Genomic DNA, 19,292 nt, shown 5'->3' with positions numbered 1-19,292 from the left:
AGGAGTTTGAGACCAGCCTGACCAACATGGTGAAACCCCGTCTTGACTAAATAAAAAAAGTTAGCCGTGTGTAGTGGCACATGCCTGTAATCCCAGCTACTTGGGAGGCTGAGGCAGGAGAATGGCTTGAACCTGGGAGGCAGAGGTTGCAGTGAGCTGAGATCACGCCATTGCACTCTAGCCTAGGCCACAAGAGCGAAACTCCATCTAAAATAAAAATAAAAAGGACTTGTGTCTATCATCTATCTCCATCATGAGTTTGACAGTATCCCACTACTTACTTTTCTGATGAGAGTCACTATTGATATTAATGAATGAAGTTTTTTGATTATGTATAGTGAAATATATCAGTGAAGAGAGATCTGCCTAACTCAGTGAACCAATGTTTTGTGAATAACTAGCACATGATATTAGAAGATCATGTACCAGTATAAGAGTCACTTAAAATGCAAGATGGAATCACAGATTTTAATGTAACAGAGTATAAAAGTTTATATGGTTTTAGATTCTACATTACAGCTAACCTTTACAAACTACCATGATTATAAAGAAGCTCTGAGACCAAGAAGTTGAAAACAGCTGTTCTTAAGAGTGGGAGAAAGAGAAGACAAATTTATTAAATTATTTAGTAAAACATATATGTTCCAAATAATGGGTCCATAGAGAGCTGGGAGATTTTGCCATGACATGTAGAAAATGGAGGTGAATGTGGAGCAGCATCAGTGTACTGAAAGGATCTATGAGGAAGGGAAGTGGATTTATGTTTAAGACAGATTTTGCCTGTTTCAGAAGTTTGCCTAAGGGGCGGTTGATGCTTAGGAAAGGTATGAGAAAATGTATTTTTCTCTCTTCTCTATCTCATGGCTTTCCTTGAAATTCAGGTATAATATGGATTATGTAATTTTTATGGTTGGCTTGGCAGACTTTGTTTCAAAGGTTTAGACTTTGTGGACCGCGTGATTTCTGTTGCAACTACTCAGCTCTGCTGTTGTGGCACAAAAGCAGCAAATGGGTCAGTCACAGTGGCTTATACCTGTAATCTCAGCACTTCGGGAGGCCAAGGCTGGAGGATCGCTTGAGGCCAAGAGTTCAAAAGCAGTCTGGGCAACATAGCAATACTCCGTGTCTACAAACAAATACTAAAATTAGTCAGATATCATGGCACACACCTGTAGTTCCAGCTACTCACGAGGCTGAGATGGTAGGATCGCTTGGGCCCAAGAGTTCGAGACTGCAGTGAGCCATGATTGTACGACTGCACTCTAGCCTGGGTTACAGAGTGAGACCGTGTCTCAAAAAAAAAAAAAAAAACAAAAAAAGTAGTAAATGAATGGGCATGGTTGTATTAGATTGAAATTTTTTTCAATGTAATAACTAGAAATGTAATAACTTTATAGCCTGTTGCCCAGGCCAGAGTACAGTGGCCTGATAATAGCTCATTGCAGTCTCAAACTCCTGGGCTCAAGCCATCTTCCTGCCTCAGCCTTCTGATTAGCTGGGACCACAGGTGCATGCCATCACACCTGGCCAATTCTTTAAATTAGTAGGGACAAGGTCTTTTTTTTTTTTTTCTGAGACGGAGTCTCGCTCTGTCACCCAGGCTGGAGTGCAGTGGCCGGATCTCAGCTCACTGCAAGCTCCGCCTCCCGGGTTTACACCATTCTCCTGCCTCAGCCTCCCGAGTAGCTGGGACTACAGGCGCCCGCCACCTCTCCCGGCTAGTTTTTTGTGTTTTTTTTAGTAGAGACGGGGTTTCACCGTGTTAGCCAGGATGGTCTCGATCTCCTGACCTCATGATCCGCCCATCTTGGCCTCCCAAAGTGCTGGGATTACAGGCTTGAGCCACCGCGCCCGGCCGGGACAAGATCTTACTATGCTGCCCAAGCTGGTCTCAAACTCCTGGTCTCAAGCAATCCTCTTCCTTTGGCCCCCAGAAAGGGCCGGGATTATAGGCATGAGCCACCACACCCAGCTTCTATTGAAACTTTATTTGCACATAGTTTACCAACCCCTGATCTGGGACATTAACTATTATGGATTTATTATTATATCATACATTTCAAGTTCCAAACGACTGACTCCCATGTGAATTACTTTTTAAATGTCCCATGCTTTTTTTTTTTTTGAGATGGAGTCTTGCTCTGTTGCCCAGGCTGGAGTACAGTGGTGCAATCTCAGCTCACTTCAAGCTCCGCCTCCTAGATTCACGCCATTCTCCTGCCTCAGCTTCCTGAGTAGCTGGGACTACAGGTGCCCACCACCACACCCAGCTAATTTTTTGTATTTTTAGTAGAGACGGGGTTTCACCGTGTTAGCCAGGATAGTCTCGATCTCCTGACCTCATGATTTGCCCACTTCGGCCTCCCAAAGTGCTGGGATTACAGGCGTGAGCCACCGTGCCCAGCCCTAAATGTCCCATGCTTTTTTAATTTGGAGACTGTCCCTATATGAACCTCAGTTTTCCACTGACTGTCATTTTAAAGTTGGTGATTGTTTTTTACTAGCCCTCTAAATGTAGTAACTTTGCAGTAAATATTTGGCATTGGAGAATTTGCAGTTTGACCTTGAAAATCTTTCACGTATAATCTGTAATTTTGTTAAGTAAATATTTGTCAAATTGAATATGAACGTTAGCACTCTTGAGTATGGCATCCGCTAGCCACATGTGGTTATTGAGCATTTGTAATGTGGCTAGTCCAAACTGAGATGTGTTTTACATATAAAATACACACCAGATTTTCAGACTTTGTATGGGAAAATAAATGTAAAAATCTCATTAAATTTTTAATATAGATTACATATGAAAATGATAATTTTTTAGATGTATTGGGATAGATATTAAATTTAGTATCCCCTGTTTTTACTTTTTAAATGTCAGTACTGGAAATTTTAAAGTTCATGTGTAGCCTTCACATACATTTTTGTATTACCTTTCTGTAGTGCTGATGTAGATTCCTCCTGTGGCTTAAACTTGGTTTTTACATTTTATTTTATACTCCAGCTTGTTCTAAAAAATGTTGTGAGATCTTTACTTCTGAATTGATTTGGAGTATATACTTGATTATGACTTGTTAAATTCATGTTCTTAAATTTTACTCTGTCTATACAAAGGAGAATAGTTATATTAGAATAGCGTATGGTAGCTTTTATATGAAAATGCCCTTATTTATATAATTTAAAAGTTGTGGCAGCACGGTGTCTCACGCCTGAAATCCCAGGACTCTGAGGCTGAGACAGAAGGATTGCTTGAACCCAGAGGTTGGAGACCAGCCTGGGCAACATGGCAAGACCCTCTCTCTACAAGAAAAATGTTTTAATTAACTAGATGTGGTGGCGTGTACCTGTAGTCCCAGTTACTTGGGAGGCTGAAGTGGGAGCATCATTTGAGCCCAGGAGATCGAGGCTGCAGTGAGCTCTGATTATGCCACTGCACTCCAGCCTGGGTGACAGAGTGCGACCCTATCTCAAAAAAGAAAAAAAATGTTGTGGGGAAGGGGTTTTGAATTTAAATGTATGTTAACCTGATTTTATTTTTAATTTATTTTTGGTATTTAGCTTGTAGACCCTGGAGTTAAGGCATGGACACCCACTAAAGGAAAACAAAATGTGATTATGTTTGTTGGATTGCAAGGGAGTGGTAAAACAACAACATGTTCAAAGGTAAATTGAACTTAATTTAAAAAGAAGCCATATGGAAGATAGGTTTGTATAAATCAAGTTTTGTACTTAATGTAAAAATATATTATAAAGCCTGGCTTTATAATATTGAAATGTATGTTTTATTAATTATAATTAGAATATATTAATATATTATATATATTTTATTAAAATATATTTGTGATATATTAAAATATATATAATATATTAAAATATCTTATAAAGCCAGGCTTTATAATATTGTTGCTTTATAATTTTGTGTTACTTGATGTATGTTTTTAAATAATTTTTTGTAGGATAAGAGAAGAGATCCTCATACTTTCTTATTTCTTTTTTGTAAGAAGGTAGACATCTATAACTATGCTATTTTATTAAAGAAAGACCATTCCTATCCTTTCAGGAAGTGAGTGTATTATTTTTGGAGAAGAGAACATGGAGTTTACTTTATCCTCTATAGCTCAGGACTCCTTTTTCAGGTTCCTACCCAGCATACTATAGATCTTCATTTTGCATATCCTTATACAATGTTTTTTTAGACAGAGTCTTACTTTGTTGCCCAAGCTAGAGTGCAGTGGCATGCGAACATAGCTTACTGTAGCCCTGACCTCTTTATGCTAATTTTTAATTCGGTTTACCACTCCTTTTTCCCGAATTGGGTGTCTCAACAATATTATGGGATTTTTCCACAAGCTTCATATATGTTATAGTTTGAGGGGGAAAAAGAGAAAAGGATGATTTTTAGATCGTTTTGTTGTTGTTTGTTTTTAATTAACGTTAATAGTAGTTAACATTTTTTACTGTGATCATTTGCTACTTGATCATTTTATATTTGAATGCTGCTGCATGACAATTAGAATATAAAACTTTGTAGGAAATTTGCCATATTCAAAAATCTTTAATAATCAGGAGAATTATACGCAGTTTTATTTTACTTCTTAGGTAAATAATAGGGAAAAACAGAAGAAATTATATGTATAATTTGTTATATTTTATGATATTATATTTTTAAATCTTTTCTCACCCAGTTAGCGTATTATTACCAGAGGAAAGGTTGGAAGACCTGTTTAATATGTGCAGACACATTCAGAGCAGGTAATGTCTTGAAATTTGAAAATTGTTTTCTATAATTTTTATTTTCAAGTTTGAGGATTCATGAACTCTTTATCTTCTAGGGGCTTTTGACCAACTAAAACAGAATGCTACCAAAGCAAGAATTCCATTTTATGGAAGGTAGGTTACTGTTTTTTATTTTAACACTCATATGCCTCTTCTTGTCTGTCAGCTTTTTTTTTTTTTTTTTTTTTTTTTTTGAGAGGGAGTCTCGCACTGTCGCCCAGGCTGGAGTGCAGTGGCGGGATCTCAGCTCACTGCAAGCTCCGCCTCCCAGGTTTGCGGCATTCTCCTGCCTCAGCCTCCCTATAGCTGGGACTACAGGTGCCCGCCACCTCGCCCAGCTATTTTTTTGTAGTTTTTAGTAGAGCTGGGTTTCACTGTGTTAGCCAGGATGGTCTCCATCTCCTGACCTCGTGATCCGCCCGTCTTGGCCTCCCAAAGTGCTGGGATTACAGGCTTGAGCCACCGCGCCCGGCCTTTTTTTTTTTTTTTTAGAACAGAGTCTCCCTCTGTTACCCAGGTTGGAGTGCAATGGTGCGATCTTGGCTCACCGCAGCCTCCACCTCGTGGGTTCAAGCAACTCTCCTGTCTCAGCTTCCTGAGTAACTGGGATTACAGGTGCCCACCACCACACCCGGCTAAGTTTTTGCATTTTTAGTAGAGACAGGGTTTCGCCATGTTGGCCAGGCTGGTCACTCCTGACCTCAGGTGATCTGCCTGCCTTGGCCTCCCAAAGTGCTGGGATTACAGGCATGAGCCACCACGCGTAACCATGCCCTGCTAATTTTTTTTAAAACTTTTTGTAAAGACCCTGTCTTTACAAAAGATCCTATGTTGCCCAGGCTAGTCCTGAGCTCCTGGACTCAAATGATCCTTCCACCTCAGCCTCCCAAAGGGCTGGGATTACAGGCTTGAGCCACTGTATGCAGCCACACACATATTCTTATTAAGTATATTTCTACCTGAGTTTTTGGTGGTGGTTCTTAATTTAGGGGAAAAACTTTTTTTTGTAACATTATATGTCTTTATTTGATAGTAGTGATCTGCATATAAAAAGTTGCCACTAATCAGAAGAATGCAAATTAAAATATCTAATTTCTTGATTTTTCAAGTTGACAAAGATTGTATTAGGGATTGTGAAAATGTAGTGAAATAGGGATGACATTAAACTGTTATGGAGGAGGTTTGCCTCATAAAAGTGAAAAGCCTTAAATGGTCATACCATTTGTTCCAAATTCAACTTATAAGAGTGCTCAAAGAAGAAACATTTACCAATTATATTGGTTGTATTTTTAATATCAAGAAATTGGAAAAACTGCCATGCACAGTGGCTCATATATATAATCCCAGCATTTTGGGAGGCTGAGATGGGAGGATCACTTGAGCCCAGAAGTTGGACACCAGCCTGAGCAACATAACAAGACCTCATCTCTAGAAAAAATAAATTAAAAAAATTTTTAGGCTGGGCACGGTGGGGTTATGCTTGTAACCCCAGCAGTTTGGGAGGCTGAGGCAGGTGGATTATAAAGTCAGGAGTTTGAGACCAGCCTGGCCAACACAGTGAAACCCTGTCTCTACTAAAAATACAGAAATTAGCTGGGTGTGTTGGTGGGTGCTTGTAATCCCACCTATTTGGGAGGCTGAGGCAGAAGAATCGCTTGAAACTGGGAGGCAGAGGTTGCAGTGAGCTGAGATCGCGCCACTGCACTTCAGCCTGGGTGACAGAGCTAGACACCGTTTCAACAACAAAAAAATTTTTTTTAGGCCAGGCGTGGTGGCTCACACCTGTAATCCTCGCACTTTGGGAGGCTTAGGTGGGTGGATCACCTGAGGTCGCACTTTGGGAGGCTTAGGTGGGTGGATCACCTGAGTTCAAGACTAGCCTGACCAACATGGAGAAAGCCCATTTCTACTAAAAATACAAGATTAGCTGGATGTGGTGGCGCATGCCTGTAATCCCAGCTACTCAGGAGGCTGAGGCTGGAGAATCGCTTGAACCTGGGAAGCAGAGGTTGTGGTGAGCTGAGATCGCACCATTGCACTCCACCCTGGGCAACAAGCGAAACTTGGCCTCAAAATAAATAAACAAACACATTTAAAAAAGAAATTGGAGGCCAGGTGTGATGGCTCATGCATGTGATCCCAGCATTTTGGGAGGCCAAGGCAGGCAGATCATGAGGTCAGAAGTTTGAGAACAGCCTGACCAACATGGTAAAACACCGTCTTTACTGAAAATACAAAAATTAGCTGGCCTGGTGGCAGGCGCCTGTAATCCTAGCTACTTCAGAGGCTGAGGCAGGAGAATTGCTTGAACCCAAGAGGCAGAAGTGGCAGTGAGCCGAGAGCTCGTCCAGCCTGGGCGACAGAGTGAAACTTTGTCTCAAATAAAAAAGAAAAAGAAAAGAAATGGGAAAAACGTCAAATGTCTAATAGGAGGGCATTATTTAATAAGCAATATAGCCATCTGATAGAATGCTGTATAACCTCAAAGTTATGTTTTACAGAAATATTTTTTCTTTTTTCCCCCCGTGTTATTTTTAAAGAGACATGGTCTTGCTCTGTTGCCCAAGTTGGAGTGCAGTTGCTTGATCATAAGCTCACTGCAGCCTCAAACTCATGGACTCAAGTTGTCCTCCTGCTTCATTCTCCCAAGTGGCTGGGACTACAGGTGTATTCCACTATGCCAACTAGATTTTTTTTTTTTTTTTTTGTGGAGTGGAATCTCACTATATTGCTCAGGCTTGTTACAAGAGTATCTGCTGGTTTCATAAAATGCTTCTAAATGGATATTAAATGGAAAAACGTGTGAAACACTGTGAACATGAATTCAGTTATTAAATAAAATATAAAAAATAAATTTGAAGGAGACACAGTTCATTCAGAAAAGACGTGCGATAGAATCATACTGGGTTTTGGAATTGGAAAATTGGATAATGCTTCATGCTTTTTTAGAAGTAGATTTTGTATTTAATACTTTATAGATTTTCTTCTTCTAAATTGAAATTGGGGTCATTTTGGCTTTTTCAAAATAGATTAAAGGTAAACTAACAATTTCTGAATTAGTAGTATTTGGAAGTTTTGCCGTTTTGTTAACTCATTTGTCCATGTTATATAGCTATACAGAAATGGATCCTGTTATCATTGCTTCTGAAGGAGTAGAGAAATTTAAAAATGAAAATTTTGAAATTATTATTGTTGATACAAGTGGCCGCCATAAACAAGAAGACTCTTTATTTGAAGAAATGCTTCAAGTTGCTAATGCTATAGTAAGTAGCTTTCAATGTAAAAACACTAGGACTTTGGTTAATTTAATTATAAAACCGGATTGAATATATGACCAATATAATTTGTTTTGGGCACCTATATCTGTGTGGTAGTGACTTAATTTCATCATTTTTGCTCTCTGTTAATATAAACTTTTCATAAGTTTGAAAAAATAATTTCCTTTCTCACTTAATCATCCTGTTAGTATGCATAAGAAAACGTTTAAAAATTAGTAATTAGGCTGGGTGCGGTGGCTCACATCTATAATCCCAGCACTTTGGGAGGCTGAGTCGGATGGATCACAAGGCCAGGAGTTCGAGATCAGCCTGGCCAACATGGTGAAACCCCATCTCTATTAACAATATAAAAATTGTCTGGGCGTGGTGGCGGGTGCCTGTAATCCCAGCTACCTGGGAGCTGAGATAGGAGAATCGCTTGAACCCGGGAGGCAGAGGTTGCAGTGAGCTGAGATCATGCCATTGCACTCCAACCTGGGCAACAAGAACAAAACTCCATCTCAAAAAAAAAAAAAAAAAATTAGTAATTAGCCTTTCATGTCTGATGAATTTCCTTTTTAAAAATTCAGTTGGAAATACTTAGGTGAATTTTGAGAATTTTCCAAAATGAAGCATTAAAAAAGTATTATCATTTTTTGTCTCTTTAAAAGTGTGATGGAAATAATTTGGGGGAGGAGAAGCAGTTTATAGATATCTGCAGCATATATTATTTAGGAACCCATGTCTTGGCATTGGAGTATTAGCAGTAATTCTTTGGTTTGTGGTTAATGCTAATAAGTTTCTTTTTATTTATGTTGTTATTTTGACCAAGTTGAGCAGATCTAAGGGAAATAGTCTCAAGTGTGTTTTATCCATTTTGTTTTCAGTATACACTCTTCTGCTTTGATTTGCCTTTGCACTTTTTTTGCCTAGAATGCCGTTCTTTCAAATCTTTGCATAACTTTTTCCTTTTTATTCAGGTCTCAGCTCAAACATTAGGTCCAGAGAGGCCTTCCCTGACTGCCCTACTAGAAGATGCCTCCCATACGTCAAAACTGATACTCTGTATCCCATTTTAGTTGTTATACATCTGAAATGTTTATCTATTTATTATCTATGTCCTCGGACTAGAATGCAAGTTTCTTAGGACAAATATTTTCTCATTTACCTTTTTGTTCTCAGGACCTAGATGGTACCCAATAATACATAGTACTTCAACAAATATTTATGGATTGAATAATTATTTATATTGTAAATATTGTGGGATTTTTGTTTGTTTGTTTGTTTTTCTTGAGATGGAGTTTCACTCTTGTCACCCAGGCTGGAGTGCAGCGGCATGATCTCAATTGACTGCAACCTCTGCCTCCCGGGTTTAAGTGGTTCTCCTGCCTGAGCCTCTCATGTAGCTGGGGTTACAGGGGCTTGCCACCACGCCTGGCTAATTTTTGTATGCTAATTTTTGTATTTTTAGTAGAGACAGGGTTTTCACCACGTTGGCCAGGCTGGTCTTGAACTCCACCTCTGGTGATCCACCCGGCTCAGCCTCCCAAAGCGCTGAGCTTACAGACATGAGCCACTGCACCTGGCTCTAAATATTGTTTTGTAGCTTCTAATGATGACATTTGCTTAGGATCAATAAAAATCTTTTCTAAAGTATCTTTTCTATTTAAACTTTCTAGCAACCTGATAACATTGTTTATGTGATGGATGCCTCCATTGGGCAGGCTTGTGAAGCCCAGGCTAAGGCTTTTAAAGATAAAGTAGATGTAGCCTCAGTAATAGTGACAAAACTTGATGGCCATGCAAAAGGAGGTGGTGCGCTCAGTGCGTAAGTATCATTGATACTGTTGTCCTCTGTCTTGGGATTGTATGGGGAAGAGTATGTGTTTATAGCTTTCATATTGATCATTTAAAATACGTTTCAATAGTGAGCCTAATATGGTTTGTAAAGGAAGTTTAAATAGAAATAATTTTGGAGCCTGTCTGATATACTTCTATTACAACTTGCGAAATGAAACTTGAGTTTTGTACCTTTGTCTAATTAGCTTTGGAGGCGGATTCACTTCAAATATCAGATCTGCTGGAAATTTGTGGGGCTCTTTTGAGGTTATTTTATATTTTCTTTTTTTTTCCAGAGTCGCTGCCACAAAAAGTCCGATTATTTTCATTGGTACAGGGGAACATATAGATGACTTTGAACCTTTCAAAACACAACCTTTTATTAGCAAACTTCTTGGTATGTACAGTGGTGGTGATATAGACAAATCTCCAAGAAATACAATGTATCTTTAGGACAAAATAGGATTTTAATTCTGTCCTCACTAATTTAAGAACATCAGTTCCTTCTATGACTTACTTTCCTTACCTGTAAAATAGAGATAATACGTATCTGTTTTCTGTGGTGAAAGTGGTAAAATGAGGTGTCTAGTAGAAAGTTCTTTGGAAAAGTTTTAGAGCACAATACAAAAACAAGTGGTTTTAATTATAGTAGATGTAAGGGCAATAATACTTTGGCAGTGTCTCAAGGTGGTATATAGTTAGAGAGCATGGAATTTGGAGTTAAACCCTGGGCTACAGTCCCTGCTTTGCGACTTGTTTGTTGCTACTTAACTTTTTTTTTTTTTTTGAGATGGAGTTTCGCTCTTGTCACCCATGCTGGAGTGCAATGGCGGGATCTCAGTTCACTGCAACTTCTACCTTCCGGGTTCAAGCGATTTTTCTGCCTCAGCCTCCCAAGTGGCTGGGATTACAGGCGTGCACCACCAGGTCCAGCTAATTTTTTTTATTTTAGTAGAGACGGGGTTTCACCATGTTGGCCACGCTAGTCTCGAACTCCTGACCTCAGGTGACCCACCCACCTCAGCCTCCCAAACTGCTGGGATTACAGGCATGAGCCACCATGACTGGCCATGCCACTTAACTTTCTTAGCTTCGGTTTTCTCATTTGTGTAGTGTAGTAAGAATACCTATCATAATAACCTCACAAGGTTATTATGTATGTGAGTGTGTTTTGTATAATGTAAAGCAGGGTATAGTATTAGTTGTTAATTTTTCTTTTTTGCATCTTATAGGTATGGGCGACATTGAAGGACTGATAGATAAAGTCAACGAGTTGAAGTTGGATGACAATGAAGCACTTATAGAGAAGTTGAAACATGGTATATGAGTGACAAAAAAGCACTTCATCTCAGATGTCTTCCATTGACTTTTCTTTATAAAGTTACTATTAAGTTGTTTGAAATATAATATTTATTAGAGTCAGATCTTCTACTGCTTATTATTTTAGATGATTTATATGCAAATCATTTAAAATCTAGGTGCCTGAGCAGTTACAGAATTCAGTGTTTTTATTTTCTTTATTGTAATACAATTAAGATTAAAATCAAGGCTTTCACTAGGTTCCTTGAAATGTATGTTTGTTTGTTTTTTAAGATGGAGTCTCACTCTGTTATCCAGGCTGGAGTGCAGTGGTGCAATCTTGGCTTGCTGCCAACTCTGCCTCCTGGGTTCAAGTGATTCTCCTGCCTCAGCCTCCTGAGGAGCTGGGATTACAGGCACGTACCACCAGGCCTGGCTAAGTTTTGTATTTTTAGTAGAGATGAGGTTTCGCCATGTTGGCCAGGCTAGTCTTGAACTGCTGACCTGAGGTGATCCGCCCACCTCGGCCTCCCAAAGTGCTGGGATTACAGGTGTGAGCCACTGTGCTTGGCTCGTTCCTTGAAGTTAAACAGGTTAAAAGTAAGTTAGAACACAAGGATGAAATTAAATATACCACATTTTCTTTACCCCACATGAAAGACCCCTCCTGTAGGGAAGGATATTACTCGATTAGGAGCTCAAGTTCTTAAATAATAACATACCAGTGTTTGTATCTCTGATCTATTATTCAGCTGTATAACTTTTTGAAATTACTTAGCCTCAATTTTGTCATCTGTAAAAAGTACATAATACTAACTACTTCATATGGTTGTGAAGACTGCATTCGCCGATGCATGTACAATGTCTGGCACATCATAAACACTCCGTGTATATTATTCTCGACCATTCCAGTTGTTCTAAAAATAATCTTTAATTACCATAGCAACTATTCGCCTCTTTGCTGCTTCTCACTCATCTTACCAGATAATTGTGCCTTTACCTTTCTCTTAAATGCTGGTGTTTCTCAGGGATCATTCTAAGTCATCTTTCTCAGGCGCTTCAGACTCATGTATCTGTGTTTACTAGACCATTCTTGGATGTTTCACAGACATCTCAAATTCAGCATATCCTTATTCCCATCCCAACCTCTCACCTCGTTGTCTCATCAATGAATATTAACATCATTTATATTGTTGCCAGAGTCAGAAACTTGGGTGTCATTATTATTTCTTCCTCACTCTGCCCACTCCTTTCTCCATCAGTTAACTAGTCCTAGTGTTCCTACCTCCTAAATATTTCCATTCCATCCCCTTCTCTGTAGCTGCTCTACAACTATGCTAGTTCATCTCTTTCCTAGATCATCTTATTGTAAGTCTTTCAACAGATCTTCCAGCTTCCTGCACTCTTCCCCTTTGATGTATTTTTTCATACTACAGCCCAAAATCATCTTTCAAAACTGCAAATCTTATCCCATTACTGCTCTTCTTAAAATTCTTTAATGGCTTTCTATTGCCCTTATAAAATTTTTAACTGATTTTATGATCTAGCTCACATCTTCCATGTTGTGTTTTAGCACTGTTGTTCTTAGTATTCTGTGTGTCAGCTATGCTGTACTTCTTTTAGTTTCTCAGATGTACATTCCTGTCTCACATCTGGGCTGTTGCCTTTGCTTGTCCCTCTATCTCTCTTCTTACCTCTGCCATCATCTCTGGCCAAGATGGCTAACTGCTACTTATACTTCAGATTTCTCCTTAAATGTCCTTCTTCAGGGACATTTCACCTGAACCCTAGACTGAGTTGGAACCTTCTGACAGATGTTTCTATTGCTTCCTACAATTAATTTTTGTATTATTCACCACAATTATTTGATGTCTGTTTTTCCTGCTTGATGGTGAAGGTAGAGGTCATAGCTGTGTTATTAATCTTTTATGTTCACAGTACCTAGCACAGTGTCTGGCACATAGTAGGCCTTCAGTAACTATTGAATGAATGAATTTATACTTCGTTGCCTGTTTCTTTGCCCCTTTTTTCCTTTTCTTTTCTTTATTTTGGCACAGAGTTTCACTCTTGTCACCCAGACTGGAGTGCATTGGCACAATCTCAGCTCACTGCAACCTCCACCTCCCAGTTTGAAGCAATTCTGCCTCAGCCTCCCCAGTAGCTGGTACTACAGGCGTGCACCACCACGCCTGGCTAATTTTGATATTTTTAGTAGAGATGGGGTTTCACCATGTTGGCCAGGCTGATCTCGAACTCCTGGCCTCAGGTGATCCGCCCGCCTCGGCCTTCCAAAGTGCTGGGATTACAGGCATGAGCCACCATGCCTGGCCACTCCTTCCTTTTTCTATCTTGAATAATCCTACCACTGTTGCTGCTAGCACTACGAAGCTGGGTGTATATTCCTGTTCTGTTTCCTTTCTTACTCCTGACTCTCCTGAAGTGTTTTGTTTCTGTTCCTAATATTCTACTCATTCTGAGATCTCCAAGGGTCTCCTAATTTCCACATGTAGTGACCTTTCTTGTTTTCCTTGGTTCCGAATATTTAAGTGTTTTCTGCCTTTTCTGTTTTCATACTCTTAAGTTCTATGTCTGTAGATTTCTTATATTATCCTAGCTTTAATTATCACTTCTGTATAAATGGCCAAATATGTATTTCAACCTTAATCCTCTCTTCCACTGTTTAATTCTGTGTTTCTAGTTGCCTGCTGTAACGTTTCTTTTAAGATATTGTACTGTCACTTCAAATTCAGAATGCCTGAATCAAATACCTTTTCTCTTTTTATCTTTAGGACATAAATAGAAAATACTTTCTCTTTTGGCTTGTTCTATCCCTGTTTTTAAAGCGTAGATTAATATACATACAATGAAATGCTCAAATCCTAAGGATATCTTTCTTTTTTTAACAAATGCACAGTAACCCACACCCAATCAAGAAACAGAACATTTCCATTACTCTAAAAGGTTTGCTTATGCCCTTTCCCAGTAATACTTCATATTATAGAAGCCCTGGTCTATGCATGGTGGCTCATACTATAATCCCAGTGCTTTAGGAGGCCAAGGTGGGAGGATCATTTGAGACCAGGAGTTTGAGACCAGCCTGGGCAACATAGTGAGACCCATATCTCTTAGAAAAATCCAGTGGCATGCATCCATAGTCCTAACTACTCTGGAGACTGAGGCGGGGGGGGTCACTTGAGCTCAGGAGTTTGAGGCTACCAGTGAGTTATGACTGTACCACTGCAATCCAGTTTCGGTGATAGAGCACAACCCTCTTAAAAAAATAAAGAAATTCTGAATATATCCTTTTTTTTCCAATCTCTTTTCTCTAAGCATATTTTGATATTCGTTCATGTAGTCGTACTTATCTATAGTTTGTTGTTTTTATTACTGAATAGTATTTTTTCCACAGGTATCCATTTTCCTATTCATAGATCCCTAAGCTATTTAAGAAACTCCAAACAATCTTCTAAAGTGTTTTGCTATTCTGTCACCAACAATATATGGCAGTTCTTTATGGTCCACATCCTCTTTAACTTTTGATATTGTCAACCTTTAAAATTTTACTCATCCTAGTAGGGATAGTTTATATGCCTTGTTTTCAGGTTTCTTGTGTGTTTGTATATGTGTTTTCTCAGATAGAATGTTAGCTTCTCTAGGATAGGACCTGTCTGTGTGTCTATATATTCTCCCTAGCATTCATCCTGTCATCTTGCACATGGTAACTGCTTGGTGAATATTTATTGATTGTATATTTTATAAGTATGCTTCAAGATGAATTCATGATTAAGGATGAAATTAGTTTTGTTGAATGGAAATGTACATACTGTAATATATCCAAATTATTTATATTGTATTTCAGGTCAGTTTACGTTGCGAGACATGTATGAGCAATTTCAAAATATCATGAAAATGGGCCCCTTCAGTCAGATCTTGGTTAGTTATCCTTAAAAGTTTATACTTTCTTTTGTTTTTATTAAATTTTCTAAGAATAGATACACTTGCTTTAATTATTTTTACATTTGGGTAAAAATAGGTATCTTAAGACTTAGTGTCAATATTAAACCTAACAGTTAAATGTGGACATTTTGAACTATTAATCTTAAGCTATTATTGACTGTATGTTTAAATCTGTTTTAGGGGATGATCCCTGGTTTTGGAACAGATTTTATGAGCAAAGGAAATGAACAGGAGTCAATGGCAAGGCTAAAGAAATTAATGACAATAATGGATAGTATGAATGATCAAGGTAAGATGGCAGATTATTTTCCTCAGGGGACAATGTTCTGAATATCAGTAAGATGAGAGTTTCACTGTGTTCTTGTGGACAAGATGTGGAGAAATTTTGACTGAAAGATTATTTTTAGGTAGATTTGTAATAGCTTGAAAGCTCTTACTCAAAGGGTTATGATCATTGGATTGCCTTCATCAGTGAGAGAAATGTCTACTACAGTACTTCTCCAAATGAGATACAAGGAAAGGATACTAGTTCTTCATGATGTTGATAGAGATAACTTAAAAGAACTCTGTAGTCAAATTCGGTGGAATGCTAGTTTTTAAAGAGTTAAATTTGGCCGGGTGAGGTGGCTCACGCCTGTAATCCTAGTACTTTGGCAGGCCAAGGTGGGAGGATTACTTGAGGCCAGGAGTTTAAGACCAACCTGGCCAACATAGCAAGACCCTGCTTCTATGAAAAAAAAAATTTACTAAAAGTCTCTTCATAGCTTTAATATTGCTAACATACATTGGGAAACTAAGAAATGGATAGCTTAAGCAATGCTTAGAAAATTCTCTCAGTCTGAAACATAAGGTTTCAGTTTTCTCAGTATACTGCTGTGTTCCCCTGACCCTATAAAGGCATACCTCAGAGATATTGTGGGTTTGGTTCTAGACCACTGCAGTAAAGGAAATATCATGCAGTAAAGTGAGTCATACAGATTTTTTTGGTTTTCCAGTGTATATAAAAGTTATGTTTACACATACATATACTGTAGTCTATTAAGTGTGCAAGAGCATTATGTCTAAAAAACAATGTATATACCTTAATTTAAAAATAGTTTATTGTTGGCTGGGTGCAGTGGCTTACGATGCCTGTGATCCCAGTACTTTGGGAGGCTGAGGCAGGTGGATCACCTGAGGTCAGGAGTTTGATACCAGCCTGGCTAACATGGTAAAACCCCGTTTCTACTAAAAATACAAAAAAATTAGCCAGATGTGGTGGCACATGCCTGTAATCCTAGCTACTTGGGAGGCTGAGGCAGAAGAATCGCTTGAACCTGGGGGCAGAGGGTTGCAGTGAGCCGAGATCGTGCCACTGCACTCCAGCCTGGGTGACAGAGACTCTGTCTCAAAAGAAAAAATAAAAAGTTTATTGCTAAAAATGCTAATGATCATCTAAGCCTTCAGTGCATTCTAATCTTTGCTGATGGAGGATCTTAGCTTGATGTTGATGACTGCGAACTGATTACAGTGATAGTTGCCAAAGGTCAGGGTGGCTGTGGCAGTTTCTTAAAACACAAGAATGAAATTTGCCCGATTGATTGACTCTTCTTTTCACAAAAGATTTCTCTGTAGTATTCAATGCTGTTCGATAGCATTTTACCCACAGTAGAACTTCTTCCAAAGTTGGAGTCAGTTCTGTCAAACCCTGCTGCTGCTGCTTTATCAACTAAGTTTATGTAATATTCTAACAATTTGAACAAATTTTCATATCTGTGCTTTATCTACTATCTAATTTGTTGTTATTTTTTGTAGTCTCTTTTTCCTGAGCTCCAGGTTTTCATAGTAACCCAAATAAGATTGTCCTTTTCTTTTAAGGTTGTCTTTTTCCTCATCGTCTTTAACACTGCAAAAATGTTTGCACGTAGAATTCACAGTTGTGGCATATCTGAAGTATCCATTCTGTGCCAGGCACTGTCCTGATCACTTTAAATATGTTAATTCATTTTATCATTATAACAACTCCTATAGCATATTCAGTTATTATCTGTCTTTTTCAAATTAGGAAACTGGTACAGGGAAGTTGAGTAATTTGCCCAGTATAGAACCTTTCCTGACTTCCTTCCTTCTTTGAATGAAGGCCCCTTCCTCTATTTGCTTAACTCTGTCATATTGCTTGCCACAATGTGCTGCTATTAGTTTTTCTTTCATTTGATTTGAGCTGTTGGAAGGAATATTATATATATTTCATAAATCTTTTATAAGGAAGATGTGGCTTAAAAGCTGCATTTATCAAATGGATTTGGAGGTTTTGATCGTGACTTTATTTTGAGATATTGTATCTTCGTTAGTATTGCATTGATAATTAGACTTCAACTGGATTTCAGTTCACTTCTGGACAACATACTTAGAGGGTATAGACAAATTAGAAGATATAGGAAATCAGGATGATCAATGGGGTTCTAAACCATGTTAGAAGAGTCAAGAGTTGGATATTTGTCATCCAGCGAAAATTCACAGGAGACATAATGGCCTATGCATTTGAAAGCTGGCCAGGTGTGGTGGCTCTCACCTGTAATCCCAGCATTTTGGGAGGATCATTTGAGGTCAGGAGTTCGAGACCAGCCTGGGCAACATGGTGAAACCCTGTCTTTACTAAAACTACAAAAAAAATTAGCTGGCTGTGGTGGCGTGTGACTATAGACCCGGCTACTCGGGAGCCTGAGGTGGGAGAATCGCTTGAACGCTGGAGTTGGTGGTTGCAATGAGCCAAGCTCACACCACTGCACTGTGGCCTGAGTGACAGAGCAACACTCTGTCTCAAAAAAAAATTTTGAAAGCGTTATTTTTTATGCGTGGCAAGGAGACATATACATGAATGAGAATGGAAGTGCCAAGTAAACGGATTTCAATTTAATATGTGTAAAGAAAAGATTTTTCCCTAAGTGTAACAGAATGGCATAGACAGCTTTACATTAGATAGCAGGTCATCTTCTCCTGGGGATATTAAGACCAAGGCTAGATAACCATTTATTTGGGGGATATTGCAGAAGGAATGCAGACATAATGGACATTTTGACTAAAGTCCATTCCATTCCTGAGATTGCATGCAACTGAAGAAATGCACCTCATATTCTAAGAGTCATCAAACAACTGTGGGAATTAATTCACTCTTTTTTTTTTTTTGAGATGGGGTCTCGCTCTGCCGCCCAGGCTGCAGGCTGGAGTGCAGTGGCTGGATCTCAGCTCACTGCAAGCTCCGCCTCCTGGGTTTACGCCATTCTCCTGCCTCAGCCTCCTGAGTAGCTGGGACTACAGGCGCCCACCACCTTGCCCAGCTGGTTTTTTTTTTTTGTATTTTTTAGTAGAGATGGGGTTTCACCGTGTTAGCCAGGATGGTCTCGATCTCCTGACCTTGTAATCCGCCCGTTTCGGCCTCCCAAAGTGCTAGGATTACAGGCTTGAGCCACCGTGCCCGGCCATTAATTCACTCTTAAAGCTACTCAGAGAATTAAAATACTAGTAGTAGTAATTACTTGATTATAGGAAATAATTTTTCTGTTGATTTTGGATAGAATCTTCCTCCTTCTGCTTGCTTATATAGTCTGCATTTGTGAATTCATGATTAATATTTACGATAGAGCTAAGGTGAGCATTTGTGTTCATTTTTTAAGTATACCATATACCTCTGGTGTTTGGAGGGCCTGGAGAGGGTAGACATATGAAGTATGGAAGTGGTGGACATGGGGTCTCAAAACATTCTATTAATAGTTTGCTTAAACTGTAGGGAAAGTACATGTGCGTTTTATTGTTTTTATAGCAAAAGTACACGTTTGTTTTACTGTTTTTATAGCTTATGAATACTATAAATGTTCTTTTGAATATATTCCATATTTTCTTTCTTTTTTTTTTTTTTTTTGAGATAGAGTCTTGCTCTGTCACCCAGGCTGGAGTGCAATGGCGCAATCTTGGCTCACTGAAACCTCTGCTTCCCAGTTTCAAGCAATTCTTCTGCCTCAGCCGCCCGAGTGGCTGGGACTACAGGCGCGTGCCACCATGCCCAGCTAATTTTTGTGTTATTAGTAAAGACGGGTTTCACCATATTGGCCAGGCTGATGTCGAACTCCTGGCCTCATGAGCCGCCTGCCTTGGCCTCATAAAGTGCTGGGATTACAGGCGTGAGCTACC

General features: G+C 39.0%; 1 protein-coding gene across 3 annotated transcripts in view; it reads left to right on the top strand.

Moving 5' to 3' along the window:
* SRP54 (signal recognition particle 54) overlaps positions 1 to 19,292 on the top strand; it is a 46,462-nt gene that overhangs the window by 20,298 nt on the left and 6,872 nt on the right. For all 3 annotated transcript variants that reach the window (XM_003901698.4, XM_009211389.2, XM_009211388.1), the window contains exons 5-13: positions 3,556 to 3,660; positions 4,683 to 4,749; positions 4,830 to 4,887; positions 7,886 to 8,036; positions 9,710 to 9,858; positions 10,166 to 10,266; positions 11,102 to 11,188; positions 15,028 to 15,101; positions 15,306 to 15,414. In XM_003901698.4, the coding sequence (XP_003901747.1) occupies positions 3,556 to 3,660; positions 4,683 to 4,749; positions 4,830 to 4,887; positions 7,886 to 8,036; positions 9,710 to 9,858; positions 10,166 to 10,266; positions 11,102 to 11,188; positions 15,028 to 15,101; positions 15,306 to 15,414 (901 nt within the window). The remainder of the gene's footprint in view (positions 1 to 3,555; positions 3,661 to 4,682; positions 4,750 to 4,829; positions 4,888 to 7,885; positions 8,037 to 9,709; positions 9,859 to 10,165; positions 10,267 to 11,101; positions 11,189 to 15,027; positions 15,102 to 15,305; positions 15,415 to 19,292) is intronic.

The sequence above is a fragment of the Papio anubis genome, chromosome 7 (assembly GCF_008728515.1).
Source record: "Papio anubis isolate 15944 chromosome 7, Panubis1.0, whole genome shotgun sequence".
In the NCBI taxonomy this organism is placed as follows: domain Eukaryota; kingdom Metazoa; phylum Chordata; class Mammalia; order Primates; family Cercopithecidae; genus Papio; species Papio anubis.
Note: the sequence above shows the minus strand (reverse complement) of the source record. Positions and strands in the feature narration are given on the sequence as shown.